At 51.6% G+C, this 21,638-nt stretch overlaps 1 protein-coding gene across 2 annotated transcripts; it reads left to right on the top strand.

Moving 5' to 3' along the window:
• The first annotated feature begins 6,647 nt into the window (after positions 1-6,647).
• TBX3 (T-box transcription factor 3) lies at positions 6,648-20,144 on the top strand. 2 transcript variants are annotated; one of them, XM_032472174.1, is made up of 8 exons: positions 6,648-7,634; positions 9,237-9,504; positions 10,442-10,501; positions 10,768-10,914; positions 12,903-12,979; positions 14,068-14,225; positions 15,637-16,313; positions 18,074-20,144. In XM_032472174.1, the coding sequence occupies exons 1-8, from the start codon at positions 7,246-7,248 to the stop codon at positions 18,533-18,535; spliced, it is 2,238 nt and encodes a 745-aa protein (XP_032328065.1). In that variant the 5' UTR covers positions 6,648-7,245; the 3' UTR covers positions 18,536-20,144. The 2 variants fall into 2 exon arrangements, with proteins under 2 accessions (XP_032328065.1, XP_032328066.1); XM_032472175.1 differs by lacking the exon at positions 10,442-10,501 and having other exon boundaries at positions 18,074-20,142.
• The last annotated feature ends 1,494 nt before the right edge of the window (positions 20,145-21,638 follow it).

The following is a 21,638-nucleotide window of genomic DNA, read 5'->3' as shown; positions in this document are numbered from 1 at the left end:
ATTTGCCATGCACTCTGACTTACAGATCTCCCTGCTCCCGCGGGGCAAGACCCCACTGCTCCCACGCCCCTGGCACCTAAAAACAACACCAGTAATAATGGACAGAAACAGAAACAGGAAACCGTGGAATTAAGGGCTTCTGTTCAGAAAGCACCCTCAATCTGCAGCTGGAGATTGGAAAATATATCATTATAATCCCCTCCACCCTTTCTAAGCATTCTGTCCCCGAGATTCCACCCCCACCTGGGACAAATCACTGACGGGCCATTTACACCTTTACCTGTCTCCAGCTGAGAATCTGGGAAGAGGACGTTGAAGGAAGATCAGCCGTGGTCGTGGTCGGTGGTGCCCAAGGCCGATGTCAGCTCTGCCCCTGTGCCTTGCTGATTCTGGGTCAGATAACATGAGAGAGAAAAATTCCCAGTCTCTTCCTAGTGAATTCATTTCTGCTGGACTAAGAAATGTCCATTGCATGATCTTGGTTTTTTCTTTAAGTAATTGTGCAAAACACACAAAGAGAGCATTGAAAATGTAGATTGGTTTGAAATTAGGAAACCACAATTAGTTCCTTTTCCTGACCGAGAGGAAAAAACCCTTCACAGATGGATAAGAGGCACTCTCCCCAGACACACATACTTCCTTCATCCTTCCCTTCCTTGCTTCCCTTCCAACTTCTCTAAATCACTAGCCGTTTACAAATTTGTCATTTTGCAGGGCGATCAGCTTTGATGAAAGGTGGGTGCTAATAAGAATAATGCAGAGGGTGAAATCTTTTCATTTTGCCTCTGCCAAAAACCTATTTACATTAAAAGAAGGTATGATAAGCATGGATTAAGTGTATAACGAATGATGCTCTAGAAACTGCGTAAACCAACTGGCGCCAAAGTGAGCCTCTGTACTAAAAATACTGCTTCCCCAAGCTAGACAACTTTGACAATCTTCTCTCTCTCTCACATGCTTCAGACTCTTGCACTGAATCGCCCTGATCAATAATTTAGAGGGCTGTCAGAGGACAGGAAAATGTGCCTTACAGGAAAGCCCTGTGCTGCTGGGGCGAGACAGAGGCTAGGAGCTGGGGCTTTAGGGTCCAACATGCTGTCCTTTACCCTGGGCTCCAGGGTTGGAAAGGGGGTGGGTGCGAGAGGGAGAAGAAGAGAGAGGATGTGAAATCAGAGCATTGGAACAGGGTGAGAGCCAGCTCTGGGGGAAAAGGGTGACTTTGGAGATACCAAAAGCAGAAAGTGATACTTCCAACCTACACAAATGGGCCCAACACTTTTCTATCTCTCAAGTCACCTTATCTTCCTAGCCAAGGGTGTGGGTGGGTGGGTGGGGGGAGGTGTTTGCTTGAACTTCAGGAAGAGGTATCTCCTGCTTGTCATGGTTCCTGGAAAAGATTGGGGCGGGGTGGGGGGAATACAGAGATAATCTAGAAATATAGAAAGGCAGGAGGGATTCAGAGAGGACCAAGAAAGCCAGAGAAAATAGAAAGGGGGGAGAGGAAGAAAGAATAGAAAAGAGAGTAAATAAAAAACAGAAAGAACAACAAGTTAAGGGTTGGGCAATAGAGACAAGACAAGAAGGAGACATACAACCCAAGAACAAGACAGATGCCAAGAAGAGAAGAGAAAGCAAAAGGAAACGGAGGAAGAAAGAGCACAGATTGGCAGTCACAGAATCTTCAAAGAGATGGGCAGAGAGATGGGAGAAACAAAAAAGAAAAAGAAAAAAATCGTGGTGGAGGGGAGAAGAGAAAAAGAAACAGAAGTGGGTCCCCTGTCTGGTCCAACCAAGAGGCTTGTACCTACTACCCTAGAGAATTAAGATGCAGAAACCGACTCTCCATCAAAGAAACTGATCCCAAAGCCTCTAGACCTGAGAGGAACTAGGCTCTTAAAGCAAGTTAGTTGGGGGGGGAGGTGGGGTGAGAAACTCCAGGAGAGAAATCAAGCCTCCCCTGTCTGTGAAGTCTTCCACTGGCGTCAGAACTACCTGTGGGAAAGTCAGGTTTGGGGTAGCACGGGGGTGCTAATGTCGGGAGGGGGGTGCAAGCAGCCAGCTGCAGGAGCAAACTCCGGCTGTACAACCTAGGCACTCCCGAGGGAGCTCCCTCCCGGAGGTCTGGCTGAGAAAATCACGTCCCCAGTCAGGGGAACTGAGCGTGAAGGAGGGTGCAAATCCTGAAGCGGACACCTACCTAGTCAGTTTCAATGCCTTGTCAATATCAAAAGAGCCTGGGATCCCATGCGCGTGGGGTGGGGGGGGGTGGGGGGGCGCCCTGGGCAGAAACAGGGAGCCATCTCTGCTCAGAAAGCCTCTCCCCAGAAAAAGTTTACGTCTTGACCGACCTCCGTAAGAAACTTCTTAATTAGGCCTCAGACCCCTGGAGAAACACAGCAGTCTTCATGTCAACAGAGTTCCCAATTTAGCGACACCTCGGACTGAAAAAAAGCTCCGCGGCAAACGGTGGGTGAAAGTTTAAGAGGGAATAAGCGTGTAATAGTCCCTCGCCAGACCTCACACACGCTGAAGAGAATATTTACAGCAAACTTGCCAAAGTAAACGACCCCGCCTTTCCCCTCCTTTCCCCCTCGGCTCCCCCCACTCTTTTTGTAAACTTCAGATAAACACCATTCGGTCACAAAAGGGTCGATTTGCCCCCTTTAGAGTTTGAGGCATGCGGTGCCACAGGGGAGAGTGGTATCAGCAGAGGCTCCCGGGGTGATTCTTCCGCAAGGCTAGCTTCTCTGCCGCAACCATGGCCCGGGCTGAGGATGGGCGATTTGGTTTCGCGTGTGTCTGGGTGTGCGTGCTGGACATTTATTCTCATCCTGCCCCTTCCCCACTTTAACATCCCACTCACACTACTTCTTCGCCTTAAACAATGCAAACATTACAGATTTGGAGAGGTGGGTTTTTTTTTTTAATTAAAAAAAATCAGGCCTGCAATTAAGTGAACACTCTTTGCAAAAGATGGAGGAATATCTGGGGGACACCAGAAGTTCTGCAGATCCTCTGGGATTCAAAAGTTGGCCTCCTTCTCCTGTTCTTTTAAAGCACCGTTTCTCCAGGCTCTGCCGAAGGGCAGACTCCTTCAGTGTTTCCCGTTTGTCTTTTGTTGAACGTGAGGCGGGTAGAGAGACAGAGAAGATCAAGGGGTCTGCATGGAGGGGGAAAAAAAAAAAGACCGTGTAGAGCCCCGCGGCTGGAGCCTAAAAGCCCCGGCTGGGGACGCGCTAGCCTGTGGATTCTGCCGGCCGCCAGGCCTGGCACAAGGCTTCGGAACACGCTAGCCAATGTTTAACCCCAATGCGGTGGCCACCAGGCCGCTTTTGTTTGTTCGCAAATTAATCACCCAGCGCACGGCCGGCGCCAGAGTGGGTTTATCACCCACCGGGAGGGGGGCGCGGCGGCCCCGCAGAGACAAAGAGGAGTTCGCACCTTCCCGCTTTTGATCCCAAGTTACAGCGGCCTCCCTGCATAATACGAGCCTCCTGGGGCCGAGTCTGGGAGGTCAGTCATAATTGGCGGAAGTTTGCAGACCATTAGCAAGATGTCGACATTTTCGATTCAGAACCCCGCAAACTTTCCTCTCCCCCCCTTCCTTTGCGCACTGGAGTGGGAGTGGGGGTCAGGAGTGGCGACTTGGGTGACCCCAGGGTTAAGTTAGAGCTACGGGCAAAAGCAGCCACGTGAAGGAGGGGGCCGTGTGAGGCGCAGAAATCAGGCTCCGTCCACCTCCACCGTTGAGGCCAAAGGAAGGTCGAGATATTTACAAGTAAAATCAGTAAGCTCCCATCCCACGTCCAAAAGCGAGGGGAGGCCAGAACGCGGAGTAAAATGTGTCTCTCCTGGGCATCTGGACGCTTGGGGCACCAAGTGGGTGAGGAGAGGGGGTTAGTCACCTGGTGGCTGCAGAATTACTTTCCTTCCACTCGGAGCGGCGGGGCAGAGATTGGCCAGCAAGTGCGGGCAAAACCAGACCGCGGGGTTTGGGACCGCTCCTGAAGGCGCTGCGATGCAGCCCCAGGCTCAGGCGGCCAGCAATGTGGGGGAGGGGGCGGGCTTCTGCCTCCAGAGACTCCTGAAACCCTGCGGTGACCTCCGTGGTCGGTGTAAGGAGGGGGAAGGCCTGGCTTCTCGCACCCTTCGGGATCGGCCCTCAAGGGACGCGGGAGGGGGCGTTGTGAGCCGACACCCTGGCCCTGCTGCCTCTTGCTTCACCACTGGAGAGAGAGAGAGGCCGAGAGGACGCCAGAGAAAGACCGAAAGGGAAAGAAAGGGGCGAGATGGCGAGCCAGACGGAGTTCGCAGAACCACTCTATTCTCTCTGGTGACTTCAGGGAATTCTTAGCGCTGGCGCCAAGCGCTCTTAACCATGTGCGTCAAAAATGCGAGGCTGGAAAATCCTGTCGCCTCAAAAGTTCCGCCCCTATCTCGGCGCAGTTGGCCCACAATGGAACTGCATTTTCACCCTCCACTTGCTTCCACTTCGGAGCCTGGGAACTAGGGGCTTAGGGGGTACAGCGAGGCAAAATGTAAGAGAGGACTGGGCTGGCGATCTGCACACAGACACACATCCCAAGCTTGAGGTCTCTTAACCCCCTAGGCCCCACAACCAGCCCTTTCTCCGTTCCCTTTCCAATCGCAGAAACTCCCAACTCAGAAAAGGTCAAAGAACCTTGTCCCCAAGATTCCCCTCCATCTAAGCAGGTAAGGCCCAACCCCTAGAAGCGAGAAATGTGGGTTTGGCGACACCTTTCACCGGGACAGGGACCTATAGTAACAGTTACCAATTCGGAGACAGGTCTGATAGTTAAGATCCGATTGCCTCCCTCCCCTTTACCCTTGCTGAGTTCCCCCACCACCCTACCTGAACTGGAGACGGTCACCTCGCCTATGGGGTAGGGACGTTTCACGATTTGTTTTACAAATTCACCCCCTCCCCCGACTTCTGGCGAGATAAGTCCCCGGGTGGAGAAAGAACTGAGGCACCGAGAGATAAGTGCGATGCCTAGATGAGATACAGGGCTGGCGCACCTCCCCCTACCAGCCTGCCCACCCCTTACCCAGCAGCTCCGCATCTAGCCGCTGCCGACTGGAGGGCAGTGGCTGGACGGGGACAGGCCCAGAACCTAGTCCCTCGCTGCGCCCACTTTGTTCAGAACTCCCATCTCCCCTCTACACTCACATACATTCAGGTGGAATACCGGGAGCCCGAATCGAAACAGAAGACGAGATCTAAGAGGGCTGGTAAATGCCTTTCAGAAAAGCCCGAGTCCGCCTCTCGGAGTGAGCTGAGCGTAGACCCGCGCGGACGCGCAGGCTGTGTACGTGTTTGCGTGTACGTGGTTTTCGCGGGTGGCTGGCGCGTGTTCACAGATGTGCTGGGGGGTTTTGGGGTCTCTGCGCAGTTTCGGGTGGGGCACAGTTGGGAGAGAGTCCCCACCGCGTGGGCTGAGATCTGGCTGCGTCCGTGTGCTCCAGAGGCCGCGAGCCCTGCTGCCAGGGAGACCCGCACCGATAGGCACCCGGGCTCGGGAGCCTTTGAGCGGCGGCCGGGCGGAGTTTGGCTCCACGTGGGGCTGGAAAGCGCGCAAGCCTGGAGACTCCGCGGCGCTGGCCTCTCCGCGGCGGCCGGCTTTTGTTGCGCCAGGCGGCCGGATGGCAGCTCGCGGGAGCCTCAGCCGTCCGCCCGGCTCGCCCGCGGCCGAGCTAAGAGGGTGAGGAGGAGAGAGCAACGGCCGCGGTGGCCGGAGAGGAGAGCCGAGCGCGCGAGAGGCGAGCGCCCCTGCCCGGCGCCCGGCGCGCTCTCCGCCTTCCTGGCCCGGCTCTCTCGCTCCCGCCTCCCTCCCCCGGGCTCCCTGGCCCTGCCTCCTCCCTCGATCCCGGGCTAGATGACTGAGGCATTTCAGACGTGGGCTGAGCCAGAGCTAGCGAGCTCTGGGGCTGCGGCGATCTCTCGATAAGCCACCTAGAGGCGACTCGGTGCGCGCGCTCCCCAGTGGCTCCCCGCCCTCCCTCTGATCATGTTGACATATTCACAGGACAGGCAGTAGTACCGATGCGGCGCTGCGACGTTACAGTTTCCGACACCTTCTTTTTATAACTCGGCTCTATCCCCCAGCACTCGACCTGTGAAAACCACGCCTATGCAGCAACACAATTGGTCCGAAAGCGTCAAAGAGCCAATCAAGAGGCCTCCGGCTCCCCGCAGCCCACAGCAGAGCCCGACCTTCTAGAGCCTCCGAGCAGACGCCCGGGGAATTCTAGAGGCGGAGGAGGGTGGCGAGGAGCTCTCGCTGGCTTTCTCTCGCTCCCTCCCTCTCCTCGCGCTCCCTCTCCCACTCCGTCTCTCTCTCTCTCTCTCTCTCTCTCTCTCTCCCTCTCCCTTCCTTTCATTCCCTCCTCCCCTCTAAATCCTCCCTGCCCTGCGCGTCTGGACGCAGATTTAGGAAGCGAATTCGCTCACGTTTTAGGACAAGGAAGAGAGGCGCGGGAGAAGAGCACAGCGAGATTCGGATTGAAACCCAGACACCCTCCGGAGGCTCGGAGCGGAGGAAGGAGAAGGAGGGCGAACGGAAGCCAGTTTGCAGTTCAAGTTTTGATAGCGCTGGTAGAAGAGGGCTTCAATCAGAGATTTTTTTTTTTTTTTAAAAGGAGAGAGACTTTTTCCGCTCTCTCGCTCGCAGTTCACGCCGGTCTAGCGCAACTGCAGACGCCTCCTGCGAGCCAGAGGGAGAGGCAGAGAGATAGGGGGGCGGGGGAAGAAGCAGCAGCAGAGAGACAAGGTAAAAAGTCTCCTAGGAGAACCATTCGCATTTGCAACAAAGAACTGGGGGCTGGGGAGCGATTCCTGGGACTAAGGGCTGGAGTGTCTATTTCGAGCCAAGCGGCAGGGCTCCGGCCAGAGTTCAGACCCTGCTCGCTCCTCTCGCCTCGGAAACCGACTTCCAGGAGCGGCTTTTTGAAAACGCAAGGCACAAGGACAGTCACCCAGTCGACTATGTCTCCCGATTTCTCGCTTTGCCCTCTTTAAAAGCGGCATTCCCCTCCCCCAAAAGACACTTCCCCTCCTCCATTTGAGTGCTTTAGTTGTGATTTTTTTCCTTTTCCTTTTTTTTTTTTTTTTTTTTGCTTTTTTTCCCCCTCCAAACTATGTGCTGTTGTTAAAAAACAAAAACAAAACAAAACAGCAGCTGCGGACTCGTCCCCGGCTGGAGCCCAGCGCCCCGCCTGGAGTGGATGAGCCTCTCCATGAGAGATCCGGTCATTCCTGGGACAAGCATGGCCTACCATCCGTTCCTACCTCACCGGGCGCCGGACTTCGCCATGAGCGCGGTGCTGGGTCACCAGCCGCCCTTCTTCCCCGCGCTGACGCTGCCTCCCAACGGCGCGGCGGCGCTCTCGCTGCCGGGCGCTCTGGCCAAGCCGATCATGGATCAATTGGTGGGGGCGGCCGAGACCGGCATCCCTTTCTCGTCCCTGGGGCCCCAGACACATCTGAGGCCTCTGAAAACTATGGAGCCCGAGGAAGAAGTGGAGGATGACCCCAAGGTGCACCTCGAGGCCAAAGAACTTTGGGATCAGTTCCACAAGCGGGGCACCGAGATGGTCATTACCAAGTCGGGAAGGTAAGCAGGCAACAGTCCCTCCTCCCAAGCTACTGGAGGTTTCTTTCTTCTTTTTATCTCTCTCCTCCCAGAACAGTTATTCCGGTTTAGAGGAAAACTTAGTTCCCAGAGCTGTGTACAGAGACCTCCTGGGCCCTGTCCTTGGGGCAGGACATTTCAGCTTACCTGGGCAGGTTTTCCTACCTGAGTCTACATCCTGGGTTCCCTACAGGATAGACAGACTTTTTCAATGGCACACAGACATCTCTGCAGGAAGAAAGAAAAGCACCCCACTACAGAAGTTCACTGTTCAAAACCTCTCTGGGACGTCCTTCTGTCTTTGTTGATGTTGTATTTTTGTCTGTTTCATTTTGTTCTCAGAGAGAAGCACTTCCAGCCCTTTTTGTCTGTGTGGTAACGGGAGGCCTGGCACGAGCTGTCCTTCCCCTGACTACCCTCCAGCCTCGCCTCTGGGTCTGCAGGGGCCCTGAGCCTGGCCCTGCGAGGGTCAGAGAGAAATCGAAGGGCATTTGGGGTTTGTCCACACGACTTTGTGTGCCTGTAATCTGAGGGAGAGTTCAACAGGCAGTTTTGGATAATTAGGATTCTGTTTTCAGACCGAAGGAGCCAGTGGGGGAACACATCCTGCTGTTTTATGTGTGAATATTATCAACCACATTTTACCTAGTGTTTAGAGGTTCTTGCCTGACCAGACTTTGCCTGTCACCTAAAATCACTGATTTTTTTTAAATGGCATTGAAGTCTATGAAGGCATAAAGTTGAAGGAATAAAAAAATCCCTCTCAATTTTAGCTTTGAGTCTTTCCAAGCTAAACGAGGCCAAAGTTTGGCTTAAAATCCTCCAACCCAGAAGATACTCGGTCAGTTTCACAGTGAAACACTCCCTTTTAAGTCAAGAGTACAGAATGCCAATGCTTCTGGGAAATAAAAAGCAATTTGGTGGTAGAGGCTTGCAGTTTGGGACTGGCCTGAGCAGCAGGGGGAATGCGGTTAGCAGCACGCTAGGCAGACTGGTGATCAGGCCTGGGAGTCCACCCCAATCTACAAAATTCGTTTTGAGAACTCACCAACCTCCAGTTTCATTTCGCCAGCAGCGGGATTGCTGTTCCAGAGCAGGGAGGGGTGCAACTTGACATTTATTTTCTTGATATGTTTTTAACATTTTCTCATCCGTGACTGGTGGAGGATTCTAGCCTTGACTAACCGAACTTGACTACAATCCTACCCCAAGGTGTTTAGAACTAGACACCCCCAGGAAAACGCACAGGCAAGAATTTCTCTTGAAGGAGGGCAATCTGTAAAGTCATACAGAAGACCAAAACATTACAAAGAAATTACTAGAATGTAGAGCAATCCAGTGCCACCATTCACTTGTTTGGAATCTTGGGACATTTTAAATAGAAAAACGGAGCATATTTAATCTTTCTGTTGTGGAAGGAAACAACTTTGCAGCCAGTCGCCCTACTCTGAACGGTATACAAGCTCACCAATTGCAACAGAAAGTTTAAAATTTGATTTAAATAGCTTAAGATTCAATAGGGAATCCAACCCAAGATTCTGGGTGATTTTCTTTTTTTTCTTTGTCTCTTCCCTCCTGCTGTAGGCGAATGTTTCCTCCATTTAAAGTAAGATGTTCTGGCCTGGATAAAAAAGCCAAATATATTTTGTTGATGGACATTATAGCTGCTGATGACTGTCGATATAAATTTCACAATTCTCGGTGGATGGTGGCGGGAAAGGCTGACCCCGAAATGCCGAAAAGAATGTACATTCACCCAGACAGCCCTGCTACCGGGGAACAGTGGATGTCCAAAGTTGTTACTTTCCACAAACTGAAACTCACCAACAACATTTCGGACAAACACGGATTTGTAAGTTTTATTGCTCCCTTCGGTAAAACATGTTCTCTTTCTTCTCTCTAGCAAAGGCAGTGCCTCCCCTTTTCATGTAAAATCGTGAGTGTCTCCCTGACTCTCTGTTGGGGAGCATAGCAAACTTGTTCGACCCCGAAAACAGAGCCGGAGAGAGAGAATTCCAGGGTGTTCCTCTTCGGAGAATGGAAGGCCTGGCGTTCTAAGAGAAGTGAGGGCAAGAAAACTTGACCACCTCCTGTTCTGTGGCAAGTCTAGGTCTTGGTAACTGCTTGACCTGACAGGGGAGTTCAAAAAGCAATCGTGCAGATATAAAATCAGTGTTAGAGTGATGTGTTCATAAAGGACTCGTCTTAAGATATCATACTTCTATTTTGAAACTAGCCATGGTATTTCTTGGGAGCGTTTTAAGGTTCACAACCTTGACTGCATTGGTGAGAGGGTGTGAATATATTTTTTGAAAGAGTTTTTTTTTTCCCTTTGACCCAAAAGGAATCGGGCTTAGGTGAATATCAGGTTTATTAGAAACGAGACTTAGATCTCCGGGATAAAAATTGCGTACATGTTGGGTGTGTGTATGTGGATTCCGTAAGGGAGTACTGAGAAACTTTTAGGAGACTTAGATTGCTTGTAAAAGTCACGCAAAAGACCTTTTGCCCCCTGCCCCTACGCCTCCCCAACATTTCAATAAAATAAACAGAGTGATAAGTGAGGAATAAGCAGAAAGATTAGGCCCAGGAAGACGTGAATGGCGCGGAAACATCTTCAGCTGGGCAGGAATTGCATTTGAAGCCCTTGATTTGATTAAGGCATAAATATTCCTCTCTCGAGTTCAGCCTTTCAGGGCTTTAAGTGGATTGGGCTTGTCAATTAGTGGGCGCTTAAAGGACTGAATCATTTTGTAAATTAAAATGCATGTTTCTCTCTATCTTTTAAGACTTTGGCCTTCCCAAGTGATCAAGCAACGTGGCAGGGGAATTATAGTTTTGGTACTCAGGTAGGCTAGGGTTCAAGGTATGAATCAACCTTAGATGGCGAGGGTGGGGGGGACCCTTTGGAAACGGAGGAGCAATTCGGATTCTCCAGAAGATAACATCTGTGGCGCTGAATGTACCCACAGAGGTATTCTGAGGAGGTGGGCTCCTTTACCAGCTTGATTCCCTTCGGTGGGGTAGACGCCAGCCTGGCAGGGGTCCGAAGAGCCCCTCGTGTCCCGCTAAATCCTCCTGTGATGTGTCTCTCTCCTCTTCCCGGCCCTTGCAGACGATTCTGAATTCCATGCACAAATACCAACCCCGGTTCCACATTGTGCGAGCCAACGACATCCTGAAACTTCCTTATAGTACATTTAGGACCTACTTGTTCCCTGAAACCGAATTCATCGCTGTGACGGCATACCAGAATGATAAGGTAACTGAAGGCGCTCTCCTTTCTAATGGTGATAATATCACCCTCCCCCTCCACCCCGCCGCCTGCGAGGAGGAGAAAGTTCCAAGAGCACTAGAATGGGAGTCTGATTTTTCTTCTGTGATTTGACCTTCAGTAGAGCTTTCGGGGAAATGGGCACTGGCACATTGCAGAGGCAGAAGGTGGCGGGGGTTGGGGGGGGGTGACCAGCTAGGAATCCAAAGCTGAGCTGGGGAAAAAAAAGTGCCAAACTTAAATTTGCCAGTGGGGAGCTCCTATAACCGCCTGCCCGACCGACCTCCACCCTGGGATTTCTCCTGTTTGTTTCAAGGTTCATCCTCTTCCCCTTCAGGAAGAAGGATGAAAAAAAAAAAAAATCAGGTTTGAAAGGAACGAGCTAAAAATTGAAGGCAAAAGCCCTTGGGGATCTTGGGAGGAGAATCACAGTGGGGACCAGCTTTTCTCCCCTGGCCAGAAATCCCGAGTAGCTGGTCTGGTTTTTATTACCTTTTATGCTGCTGTGTTTTTTTTATGGTGTGTGTGTGTGTGTGTGTGTGTGTGTGTGTGTGTTTGGAAAAACCTACTCTGATCACAGGGTCATGCTAATTGAGTTGTCTGAGGCTTTTGAGATGAGGGGACCAAAGTCACTGCTTCATTTGAAGGTTTTTTTTTTTTTTTTCCCTCCCTGGGGACTGAGACTTGGGATTAGGAGTACCCCCAAATGGAACAGCAGGCAGCACCTGGTGTGTAAAGTTATGGTGGCCTGAAGGTCATGGGCATGTGCACAGAGAAACACAGAGAAAGTGACTTGTTGCTGATTTACCAGTTGCCAGCTTGGCTGTTATCAGGCAGTTAATGGGGCCAGAGGGTGCGGGGGGCAGAGAGGGGGGACCTGAGGACCCCTGCCCTTCAGCTTCTAAACCCTGGACCTCCATGCCAGCTCAGCTCACTGGACAATGCCTTACGTTTTGAATTCACCCTTCCTATGGGTGGGTCCTCTGTGGCCCACCGATGGGAGTGTTCCAGGTATGTTTCCTTAGTCTGGAGACTGAGGCATCAGGACCTTCTCTCTCTTCGAGAAGTGTATCCAGGAATTTATTCCAAGAACAAGAGTCCATCCAGGGGGCCCTCTTCCCACCTCTAGCGAACTCTGTGTATGTACAGAATCATGCCCCTGACCCCTGCCACCCGAGGGAAGGGATTTGAAAGATTACATACTATGGCATTGTTTCTCAGCCTGTAAAATACATGCTCCCTCTAGATCCAGAATGCTGTGAATCTAAGTTGTTAATGGAATAATAAAATATAGCATTTTTTTTGATGCAAGAGGCCACGGGCCTTCTCTACCTAATGGCGGAGGCAGGGCATATAAATGAAAATAAACATTTCCAGCAGTCATTCAGTCCTTTTAAATCTGTAATTGTCAATATTGTAATTCCTCCAACATCCCCCCTAACACACACACCCAGCAAAAAATCAAACCCACTCTGGTACAAGGGCAGTGAAACCCATAAATCATTTTATAAGATTTGCAGGAAAGGTTGGCGTGGGTGCTGTGTGTAGGGTGTGTGTGTGTGTGTGTGTGTGTTTGGGGGCAGGAAATATAACATTTTATGATCAATTGCACTGTATAAAAAGAATCAAAATGAAAGCATAATTTTAAGACCTACAGGTGGCCCTTTCGACAGCTTTTCCATGTCTAAGCCCAAGCTGATGGCTGCCCAGTCAGAATCATCTGGGGCCTGGAATCCCTGGTTTGGCCTCCTATGGGAGATGCCCACCTTACACAGTCTCCTTTGTCTCCTCCCACTCCCCCACCTCCAAATTTCAGCTATGATACCTTCTCCCTTTCTTTTTAACCTGGTATAGCCAAATGACTTCTCTGGTTGGCAGTCAGATTTCTGAGTAGATTGTTGACTTGGGGGAAACACTCCCCAGAACATTCTAGAAAATGAGGCCAATGTCTCTCTTGCTTGTGTCTCCTCCTCTAGATAACTCAGTTAAAAATAGACAACAACCCTTTTGCAAAAGGTTTCCGGGACACTGGAAATGGCAGGAGAGAAAAAAGGTGAGACAGTTGTTTCGCAGATAATTTAGAAGATCACTTTTCTAGGTCCCAGATCTCAACTGTTAGAAGTGGGATGCGGTACGTAGATTGAGAAGGGTGGGGGAAGGGCGAAAAAAAAGGTACTCCCGCTTGGCCAAGATCTGAGGGGTTACAGTAGACTGCTTCTTCTACCTCCTCCATGTTACTTTAAGGGCAGTTAACTAGGCCACACCATGAATATCTCAAGAAGAAAAGTGTCAGCGGTAACAGATTCTATACAGATGCCTATTAATTCCTAATTAATTTAAGGTCATCCTGGGCAAGTCCCAGGAAAGGGCCAAGTCATTCACAAAATGCTTTGGAATTTTTGCAATCTTGTCTGGCAAATACCCTCCAAAGGACTGGGTCCCCTGCAGAAATCTATGGCTCCCTCCTTCTGTGGGGACATGGATCATTTTGCATTATGCAGACAGCTGGATAGTATATAAAAGACGCTCTCCCCTCCCCCACCCGCTTTCAAAGAATTTGGAAAATCCAGAAAATCAGCCCCAGTTTTTAACCTTATCCCCTTGGGGAGGGGGTGGGCATTAAAAAATAATTTCTAACATCTAAATTGGTTTTTTTAAAACTCCGATTAATGTGTTGGTGAAACGATTACAGTAAAGTGCACCATGAAATAACCACTTCCTCTCAATCTTAGCAACCGGTCTGGAGTCTGTAGGCTGTTTGTGTTCACTGGTTTGAGTCCTCAGTTCCCCTCCCTCTGTAAGGCCGGCAGTTCAGCTGTCTCTGGCCAGCTCCAGCCTTTTCTCCTTGCACTTTGCTTTTAAACAAGATCTCACAGCCCCAGCCAATGCCCCTTCCCTGAATGAAGCCCTCTGGTCTTGAATAAATGGGACCAAAGCCTATTCTTCCTTCCTCCCTCTGCCTGTGCCACACTCTGCAGCCCAGTTCCAGGGTGCAAAACAATGCTTGGGTCTGTGTGGCTGCCCCGGGCCCTGCAGATTGCAGAGAATTAGTGTTGTCCGTGGGCACAGGCAGGTGAGGTGTGTGGGCGCCTCTTTGGAGAGGGGAAATTCATGTCCTGTTGTGTAACGCTGGTGCCACAGAAAGCAGCTCACTCTGCAGTCCATGAGGGTGTTCGAAGACAGACACAAAAAGGAGAATGGCACCTCTGATGAGTCCTCCAGCGAACAGGCCGCCTTCAACTGCTTCGCTCAGTCCTCCTCTCCAGCCGTCTCGACTGTAGGGACATCCAACCTCAAAGGTGAGCCTGCCTGGCCACGGCCGATTCTTCAGATTTCTCCAGGACTTGGAGGCCCAAAGAGTTGAGGGTGGGGACACCGACCAGGGAACCTACCCCTGACAGGCTGCAGACCCTTCTAGAAGCTTGTAAACAGGAGCCTAATCTCAAAAGGGGTGATCAGGTATGTCCCCCTCCCTAAACTAGTCTGAGAACTCAGAATCCCCCCAAAACATGGATTTGGCAGGGAGGAAGGCACGGTCCCTCCTCCTGTCAATTCCTGTATCCCCTCTGGGTGGGGGCCTGGGTCACCTCTCTCTCTTTCTTCCCACCCCCCCACCTCCAACCAAGCCACAGCTGACTTTTTTTTTTTACTGTCTTTGAACTTTAGGTTAAAATGCCTCAGGCTGGAGGGAGGCGAGGGGTTCTCTGCCACCTGGAACAGGGAAGGTGGCCAAGAGGACATCCAGCTTTAGAGCAACAGTTGACCTGGGAGAGGAGGTGGGGCACAGGAATCCCAGTGGAGAGAGCAGAGGGTGGGAGGGGGCGAGATGTTCAAATCCCCAGTCACTTTTCTGTTTCAAGAGCAAGAACTATTTCTTTGGAAAGACACACACTCTCAAACGGGAAGAAACTTGTTGTTTCAGTGAAATAAAATGAAAATCCTTTATGTCTTCAATCCATGTAAGCTTTAGACATAAAATGGGATCCCTTTTTTCTTCTTTCTGGTAGGACACCCACAGAGGGTGTGGTGAGAGCAAAAGAGAATCTCTGATTGTCTCCAGGCACTGAGTGGGCCGCTTGTCACCCGTCTCTGTCTGCAGAGACCCGGGCAGACAGAGAACGCTCAGTTGAGTGTGTGTGTGTGTTGGGGGAGGGGTGTTCATTTCTGCCACTACCAAGTTAGACGTCAGGGTTCTCTCCAAATAAGTCCTTCTGAAGGAATCCACAAAATTGTGGAAGGTGCTGATCTCAATCACTCACTGAACAAAGAGAGTTAACCAGAAGTTGTTCCCGCAGTGAGTTTTAGTGTAAGGCAGTTTTTATTTTTACAAAGTGGATTTTCCAACGAATGGGAAAAGTCCAGAAAAGACTTTGACACAGTAGGGGGTCAGCTGATGCTTGCAAAAATAAAAAAAAGGGAAAATTCGCTACCCATTTGGGGGAGGGAGGAGGGGTTCAGCTATATCGAAATACTGGAAGGTTTTTACTAGCTTATTTAATCCTTCCACTAAGTGATAACTAAAGTTTGAGATACCATCATCCCCACTTGGCAGATGAGGAAACTGAGGCACAGCGAAGTTAAGGGGCTCGCCGGGGTAACACAGCTTGGAAGTGGCCCGGCTGGGATTCAAACTGGGCAACCGGAGGGCTACTGGCCCGGATTTTAGAGCTAACGCCCTTCCGCTTGGCTTCTGTTCCCCTCCTCCCATAGATCTGTGTCCCAGCGAGGGTGAGAGCGACGCTGAGGCCGAGAGCAAAGAGGAGCACGGCCCGGAGGCCTGCGACGCAGCCAAGATCTCCACCACCACGTCGGAGGAGCCCTGCCGGGACAAGGGCAGCCCGGCGGTCAAGGCGCACCACTACACGGCCGAGCCGGGCGGCCGGCCCCGGGACAGCGGGCGGCTGGACAAGGCGTCGCCCGACTCTCGCCACAGCCCGGCCACCATCTCGTCCAGCACCCGCGGCCTGGGCGCCGAGGAGCGCCGGAGCCCGGGCCGAGAGAGCGCGGCCACGTCCAAGGCCGAGGAGGCGCGCGCGCTGCCAGGCAAGGAGGCCTTCGCGCCGCTCACCGTGCAGACGGACGCGGCCGCCGCGCACCTGGGCCAGGGCCCCCTGCCCGGCCTCGGCTTCGCCCCGGGCCTGGCCGGCCAGCAGTTCTTCAACGGGCACCCGCTCTTCCTGCACCCTGGCCAGTTCGCCATGGGGGGCGCCTTCTCCAGCATGGCAGCCGGCATGGGGCCCCTGCTGGCCACCGTGTCCGGGGCCTCCACTGGCGTCTCTGGCCTGGATTCCACGGCCATGGCCTCGGCTGCCGCGGCGCAGGGACTATCCGGGGCTTCCGCGGCCACTCTGCCCTTCCACCTCCAGCAGCACGTCCTGGCCTCTCAGGTATTCATCAGCCACATCTCCAGCCCCTCCCTCCACTCACTCCTGTATGCCTGCCCTTTGATATCAGACCCTCAGCCAGTCCCCCTGCCTGGAAGCTTTCAATCATAATAATTCTTATTACTAGGTGCAAGGCTTATCTCATCGATTCATAACCTCGCACTCCCTCCAAAAACTTAAAAAAATTTTTTTTTATAAGCCAAAATCTGTTTCTAGCAGAATACGAGTTACAGATAGTAACTCTACACAGCACTTACTATGTGCCAAGCACTCTTCTAAGTACTTGATCTATTCTGACTACAGTGGTCCTATGATCACCTCCAACTTCTAGATGAAAGGGCAGAGCTCAGAGATGTTGAGTAACTTATCCAAGATTGCACAGCAGGTAGGTAGAGGGCCTGAGACTCTACCCCACGCAGACTCCAGGGCCAATTCCAGGGGCCACGATTTGAGCTTCAGAGTTGAAATGTCTCTTAAATGTCTCACAGCCAACCCTCCCCTAGGGATTAGACCAGGGAGAGACCATGGCCTGGGGAAGGGAAGTGACTTTCTAGGGGTGAGTTGAGTCTTGACGCTGTTTCCTGCCCACCCCCACCCCAAGCAGGCCAGCCTGTTCCCCAAAGGGTTAATGGTTTGTGCACATGTGGTAAATGTCAGAGGAGAGGCTGAGGCTGCCTATGTATGGCTCAGACAGCTGTGCTGGGGCTCCGGCAGCTGGGGAGAAGTCTCAGGCCGCTGGAAGTGCTCTGAACCCAGGAGAAAGGTTCTAGGGGGCTTTTTGCACGCCCTTGCCTTTTGTTTTGTCTGAGCACATTCGTCTCCCTTCCCCGAGCCAAGAGGCAGGACTGGCCTCCCTCTCTGTGGGGAGGAGGGGACTGAGAAAAGGGTTGGCTTCTGGCCTTTCTCCATTCCTCCCATTTCTCTGCTGGCCCTTTCTGGAGACCCTCCTGTCACCAGTGGGCAGGTGATAGGTGGGTGAGGGGGTGCCTGGACAAACAAGTACTAGCAGTGCCCAAGGAAATGGGTCAGAGAGGAGTGGTGGAGGCCAGGGTACCTGGATTTTAATCCTCCTGCTGCCTGCTAGCTGAGTGACCTCCTGCCTGCTGGGGCTTAGCTCAGTCTCTCCACCAGTAACACCAGCATAGGCTAGGTGATTTCTTTGTCTCTCTTCATAGCAACACCCTTTACTCTCTTTACTTACCCTCCAACTGCACACACTACTCACCCCCCCATGCCCTGCAATTTCCTTAACGATCTTCCCCAGATTTTTTTTTCATTTGAGAAATTTCTAGAATGGAGTAGGAGTACTGAGGGGTGGGGTGACAAGAATGAGAAAAAAATGTCCAATATCTTATCCCCTCTGGTTTGCACCCAGCTCCTTGTGTGGGGTAGACTATGGCCCCCTTTAACAGGTGGAACAACTGAGTCTGATGAGAGAATGTCCAGCAGTCTCATTCGCCAGCATATTGCAGGCAGCAGCTTATTTAAGACCCACAGAGTCCCTAATAAGTACATGAATTATTGAACACCTCCCTGGTTTTTGTCATATAGGAAAGCTGAGGCACAGGGAGTGAACACTTTGGCCTAGGGTGGACCTAGAGACAGAAGCCTGAGTGTCCGGCTTCCGGAGCCCCCAGGGAGAGAGGTTAAGGATGAGCCCAAGGTGGGGATGGGTGGGGGAGGGGTGACGGATGAGGTCGGCTTCTCCCATCGCGCTGCCCCTGAGTGGCTGACTCTCTGCCATCATTCTCTTCCCCTCCCAGGGCCTGGCCATGTCGCCCTTCGGAAGCCTGTTCCCCTATCCTTACACGTACATGGCCGCGGCAGCGGCGGCGTCCTCGGCGGCGGCCTCCAGCTCCGTGCACCGCCACCCGTTCCTGAACCTGAACACCATGCGCCCGCGGCTGCGTTACAGCCCCTACTCCATCCCCGTGCCGGTGCCGGACAGCAGCAGCCTGCTCACCACCGCCCTGCCGTCCATGGCCGCGGCCGCCGGGCCCCTCGACGGCAAAGCCGCCGCCCTGGCCGCCAGCCCGGCCTCGGTGGCCGTGGACTCGGGCTCGGAACTCAACAGCCGCTCCTCCACGCTCTCCTCCAGCTCCGTGTCCTTGTCGCCCAAACTCTGCCCGGAGAAAGAGGCGGCCACGAGCGAACTGCAGAACATCCAGCGGCTGGTCAGCGGCTTGGAAGCCAAGCCCGACAGGTCCCGCAGCGCGTCCCCGTAAACCCCTCCCCAGGCCAAGTCTCTTCATTCCAGTCCAGTCCAGTCTGCAGTGCACTTTGTTGGATGTCAGATAAACCACAGGCGTGCAGCGAGGTCAGCCCTTCTTTGTGCAGCCCTGTCTGGGAAGGGGTGACGGACTCCCTTGAGAGAATGTGCTGGAAAGCCCTGTCTTCTTGGCGTGGTTTAAATATCGGGGTTCCGGCTCAGAAACGTCCGTGGCATTGAGCTCTGGAGAGTGGGAGTTAAAAGTGTTGGCGCCCAGAGCACCTCCTTTGAGGCTGGTCTGGGAGCTGTGGGGAGATGAAGGTGGCCAGGCCCCAGGAAGGCAGGTGTGGAAATGCTTCTCTCTCAGTGCAGATTTATATTTTTTTTCCTTCACCGTGTCAAGTGGAATTTAAAAAAACAAAGAAAGAAAATGGGGACAAATGGATACATTAACCCGATTCTGTTTGTGATGATTAAACACTTTCGAGTGACTTGTGTATCAGTTCTAAATAAATTACTGGGCAGCATTGTTTGGGGAAGGCTGTCCCTACCATCTTTGTTTAGTCTCTGTTAAGGAATATCTGTGTCTTCTGAATATTCTCGTGATGTTTTAAGAGCCGCTATAGGTCTCTTCTTGCATGTTCCACAGTCATGTATTTGTGGGTTTTATTTTGAATGCTTGCTTTTAGAGAGAAAAGAACATGACCCCTTACCCTTTCCTCAATTCTCTGCCCTCAAATCGGCAACCCCAAGGGGGGATGATTTAAAGGGAAGGGGTGGGGAAAACACACAAAAATGAATTTATTTTATCTACGCTCTGTAGCAAGATTCATGGCCCTCCGGCTGTTCTTTCTCTTTCCTGTATATGCAATAACAAGGTTTTAAAAAAAATAATAAAGAAGCGAGACTATTAGACAAAGTATTTATGTAATTATTTGATAACTCTTGTAAATAGGTGGAATATGAATGCTTGGAAAATTAAACTTTAATTTATTGACATTGTACATAGCTCTATGTAAATAGGATTGCAGCTGTCAAGTTTTTGTTTTCCTATAGTCAGTTTTATTTCAAGGTCACAGGATTGCTTTTAAAAGTAGAAAACACACTTTCTGCACCAATGCCAACACTTTTCAAAAGAGTTGTCTGCAAAAAAAAAAAAGTTTTCTTTTTTAATGTCCAAAACTGGGGGAAAGTGCTATTGTATATTTTACCCAAAATTGGGGAGGTGGTGCCACTTTCCAGCCCCACCTTAGGTTCCTTAAAATGCAACATCCTAAGAGTGGTTCTGAGATTGCTTGGGGGGTGGGGGGGAGGTGGGGAGTGCAGAGGCTGTGGTTTGACGTTCTCATTTTTCTTTCGTATTTGTACTTGCTAGTCTCTGATTTCTTCAAAACGAAGTGGAATTGACTACTTACTGTCTCCAATGTTGATGGTGTTTTGAATTGGTGCCTATAGAGATATATTCACAGTTCAGAAGTCAGGTGCTGAGAGATGGCTTAAAGACAAAAATTCATGAAGGTATATTTTGTGTTATAATTGTTGATGAGTTCTTTGGTTTTCTGTATTTTTCCCCTCCTCTCTTTAAAAACATCATTGAAATTTCAATAAATTTTTATTGAAATGTCTTCAGGCCTCGTGTTGAGTGCTTTCTTTAGGGAACTTTCCCGAAAGTGGAGAGTCTGTCCCTTTCTCTCCTGGCTTCCTTTATTCCCTTCCCTTTGCCTTTAAATAATTAAGACCGCCCCCACTGAACCAAAATGAGATGTCACTCAAGTTACAAAGCTAAAAACAAAAGTCCCTTACTCCGGAGAAAGGAGCCGCTTCAATCTGAAATTACTTTTCCTTTAAATTAGGAAGCAAAACGAGAGACGGAAGGGGGACTGATTAGAATTGGATAGAATAGCAATTTCAAATACTTAAGTTTTAATGGAAAAAGAATGCTAGCTCCCCAAGTCAGTGTTTCCCACACGAATTGAACTGAAAATACATTTGAGGACTGCGAATGTTTTCGTTTTAGGCCCGCTTTCCCTTTGCACCTCGATCTGGGAAACCCAAGTCAAAAATACTTTCTTTAAATATAAAAATAAATAAATAAATACCCCCCCCCCAAATCTTCTTGCCCCAGTGTGCAAAAAGACAAGAAAAAAAAAAAAAACTTAGCAGAATCTCCTCGCGGCCAGCCCTGGCAGGGGATGAAATCGAATGTCCCCCTGCAGTTCCTGGTGTCTCAAATTGGACCAGGCTGACCCAAGGCACCCCTCCGAGGCCCCAGTCCAAATTGTGCCTGCTAAGTGCGGCCAGCTCTGGCAAACTGTTGAGTATTGCGAGGGAGGAGGGCAGTTTTTCCTAGCAAGGGAAAGGTAATTCCAGGGAGCATATTTGACCCCCTCCAAGGGAAAAGTCACCCAGGAGGCTGACACCCTCCTCTAGGACTTCCCTTCGACCAGCCTCCAGGCTGTTTGGGGAGTTGCCTTTTGAAGTTCGATTTATCTTTGAAACATTCAATAAAAAATGGTGAGGCCATGACAGTCTTTGGTCTCCAGGCCTCCCCACCCTCAGCCTCGCCTCGGAGGTGTGTGTTAAGTGTGTGTGTGTGTTGGGGGGATGGGAAGGTTCTCCAGGCCTTTGCTTGCCCCGGGGGCCTTGACGTGAGGACGCAGCCGGAGCCTGCCTGGCGGCTGCCTCCCCCACCCCCACCCCCCATCCCTGGAGCCCGCCAGCCCGGCCCCAAGTCCCTGTCACCTTCGGGCCTCTTGAACAGCCCGTGAGGAAGACGCCCCCTCCCCTCCCTCATCCTGCACTTGGGGCGGGGGAGGGGGAGGATCGAGGTCGAGACCCTTTGGAGAGGGAGGCACAGCCCCTTCCATCTCCAGCCAGGCACGTGGGGAGCCCCACAGCCTCTCCTGCGCTATCGCCCGGGGAGGGAGGGACAGCAACCAAGGTCGGAGGTGGGTGGGGTGGGAGGGGCTTTGCAGGGCCTGGGGACCTTTGGGGTACTAGCTCCCCCGAGGGCCCGAAGATTTCCAGGGAGCGCGCCCCAAACGCCGCGGCTACAGCCGACTGGGCCACTTGCTGGCCCAACTACTACGCGCGATGCCTGCGCCCCAGGAAGGTGGCAG

The sequence above is a fragment of the Camelus ferus genome, chromosome 32 (genome assembly GCF_009834535.1).
Source record: "Camelus ferus isolate YT-003-E chromosome 32, BCGSAC_Cfer_1.0, whole genome shotgun sequence".
Taxonomy (NCBI): Eukaryota; Metazoa; Chordata; class Mammalia; order Artiodactyla; family Camelidae; genus Camelus; species Camelus ferus.
The sequence above is the reverse complement of the archived record's forward strand: the minus strand, read 5'-3'. Positions and strand labels throughout refer to the sequence as shown.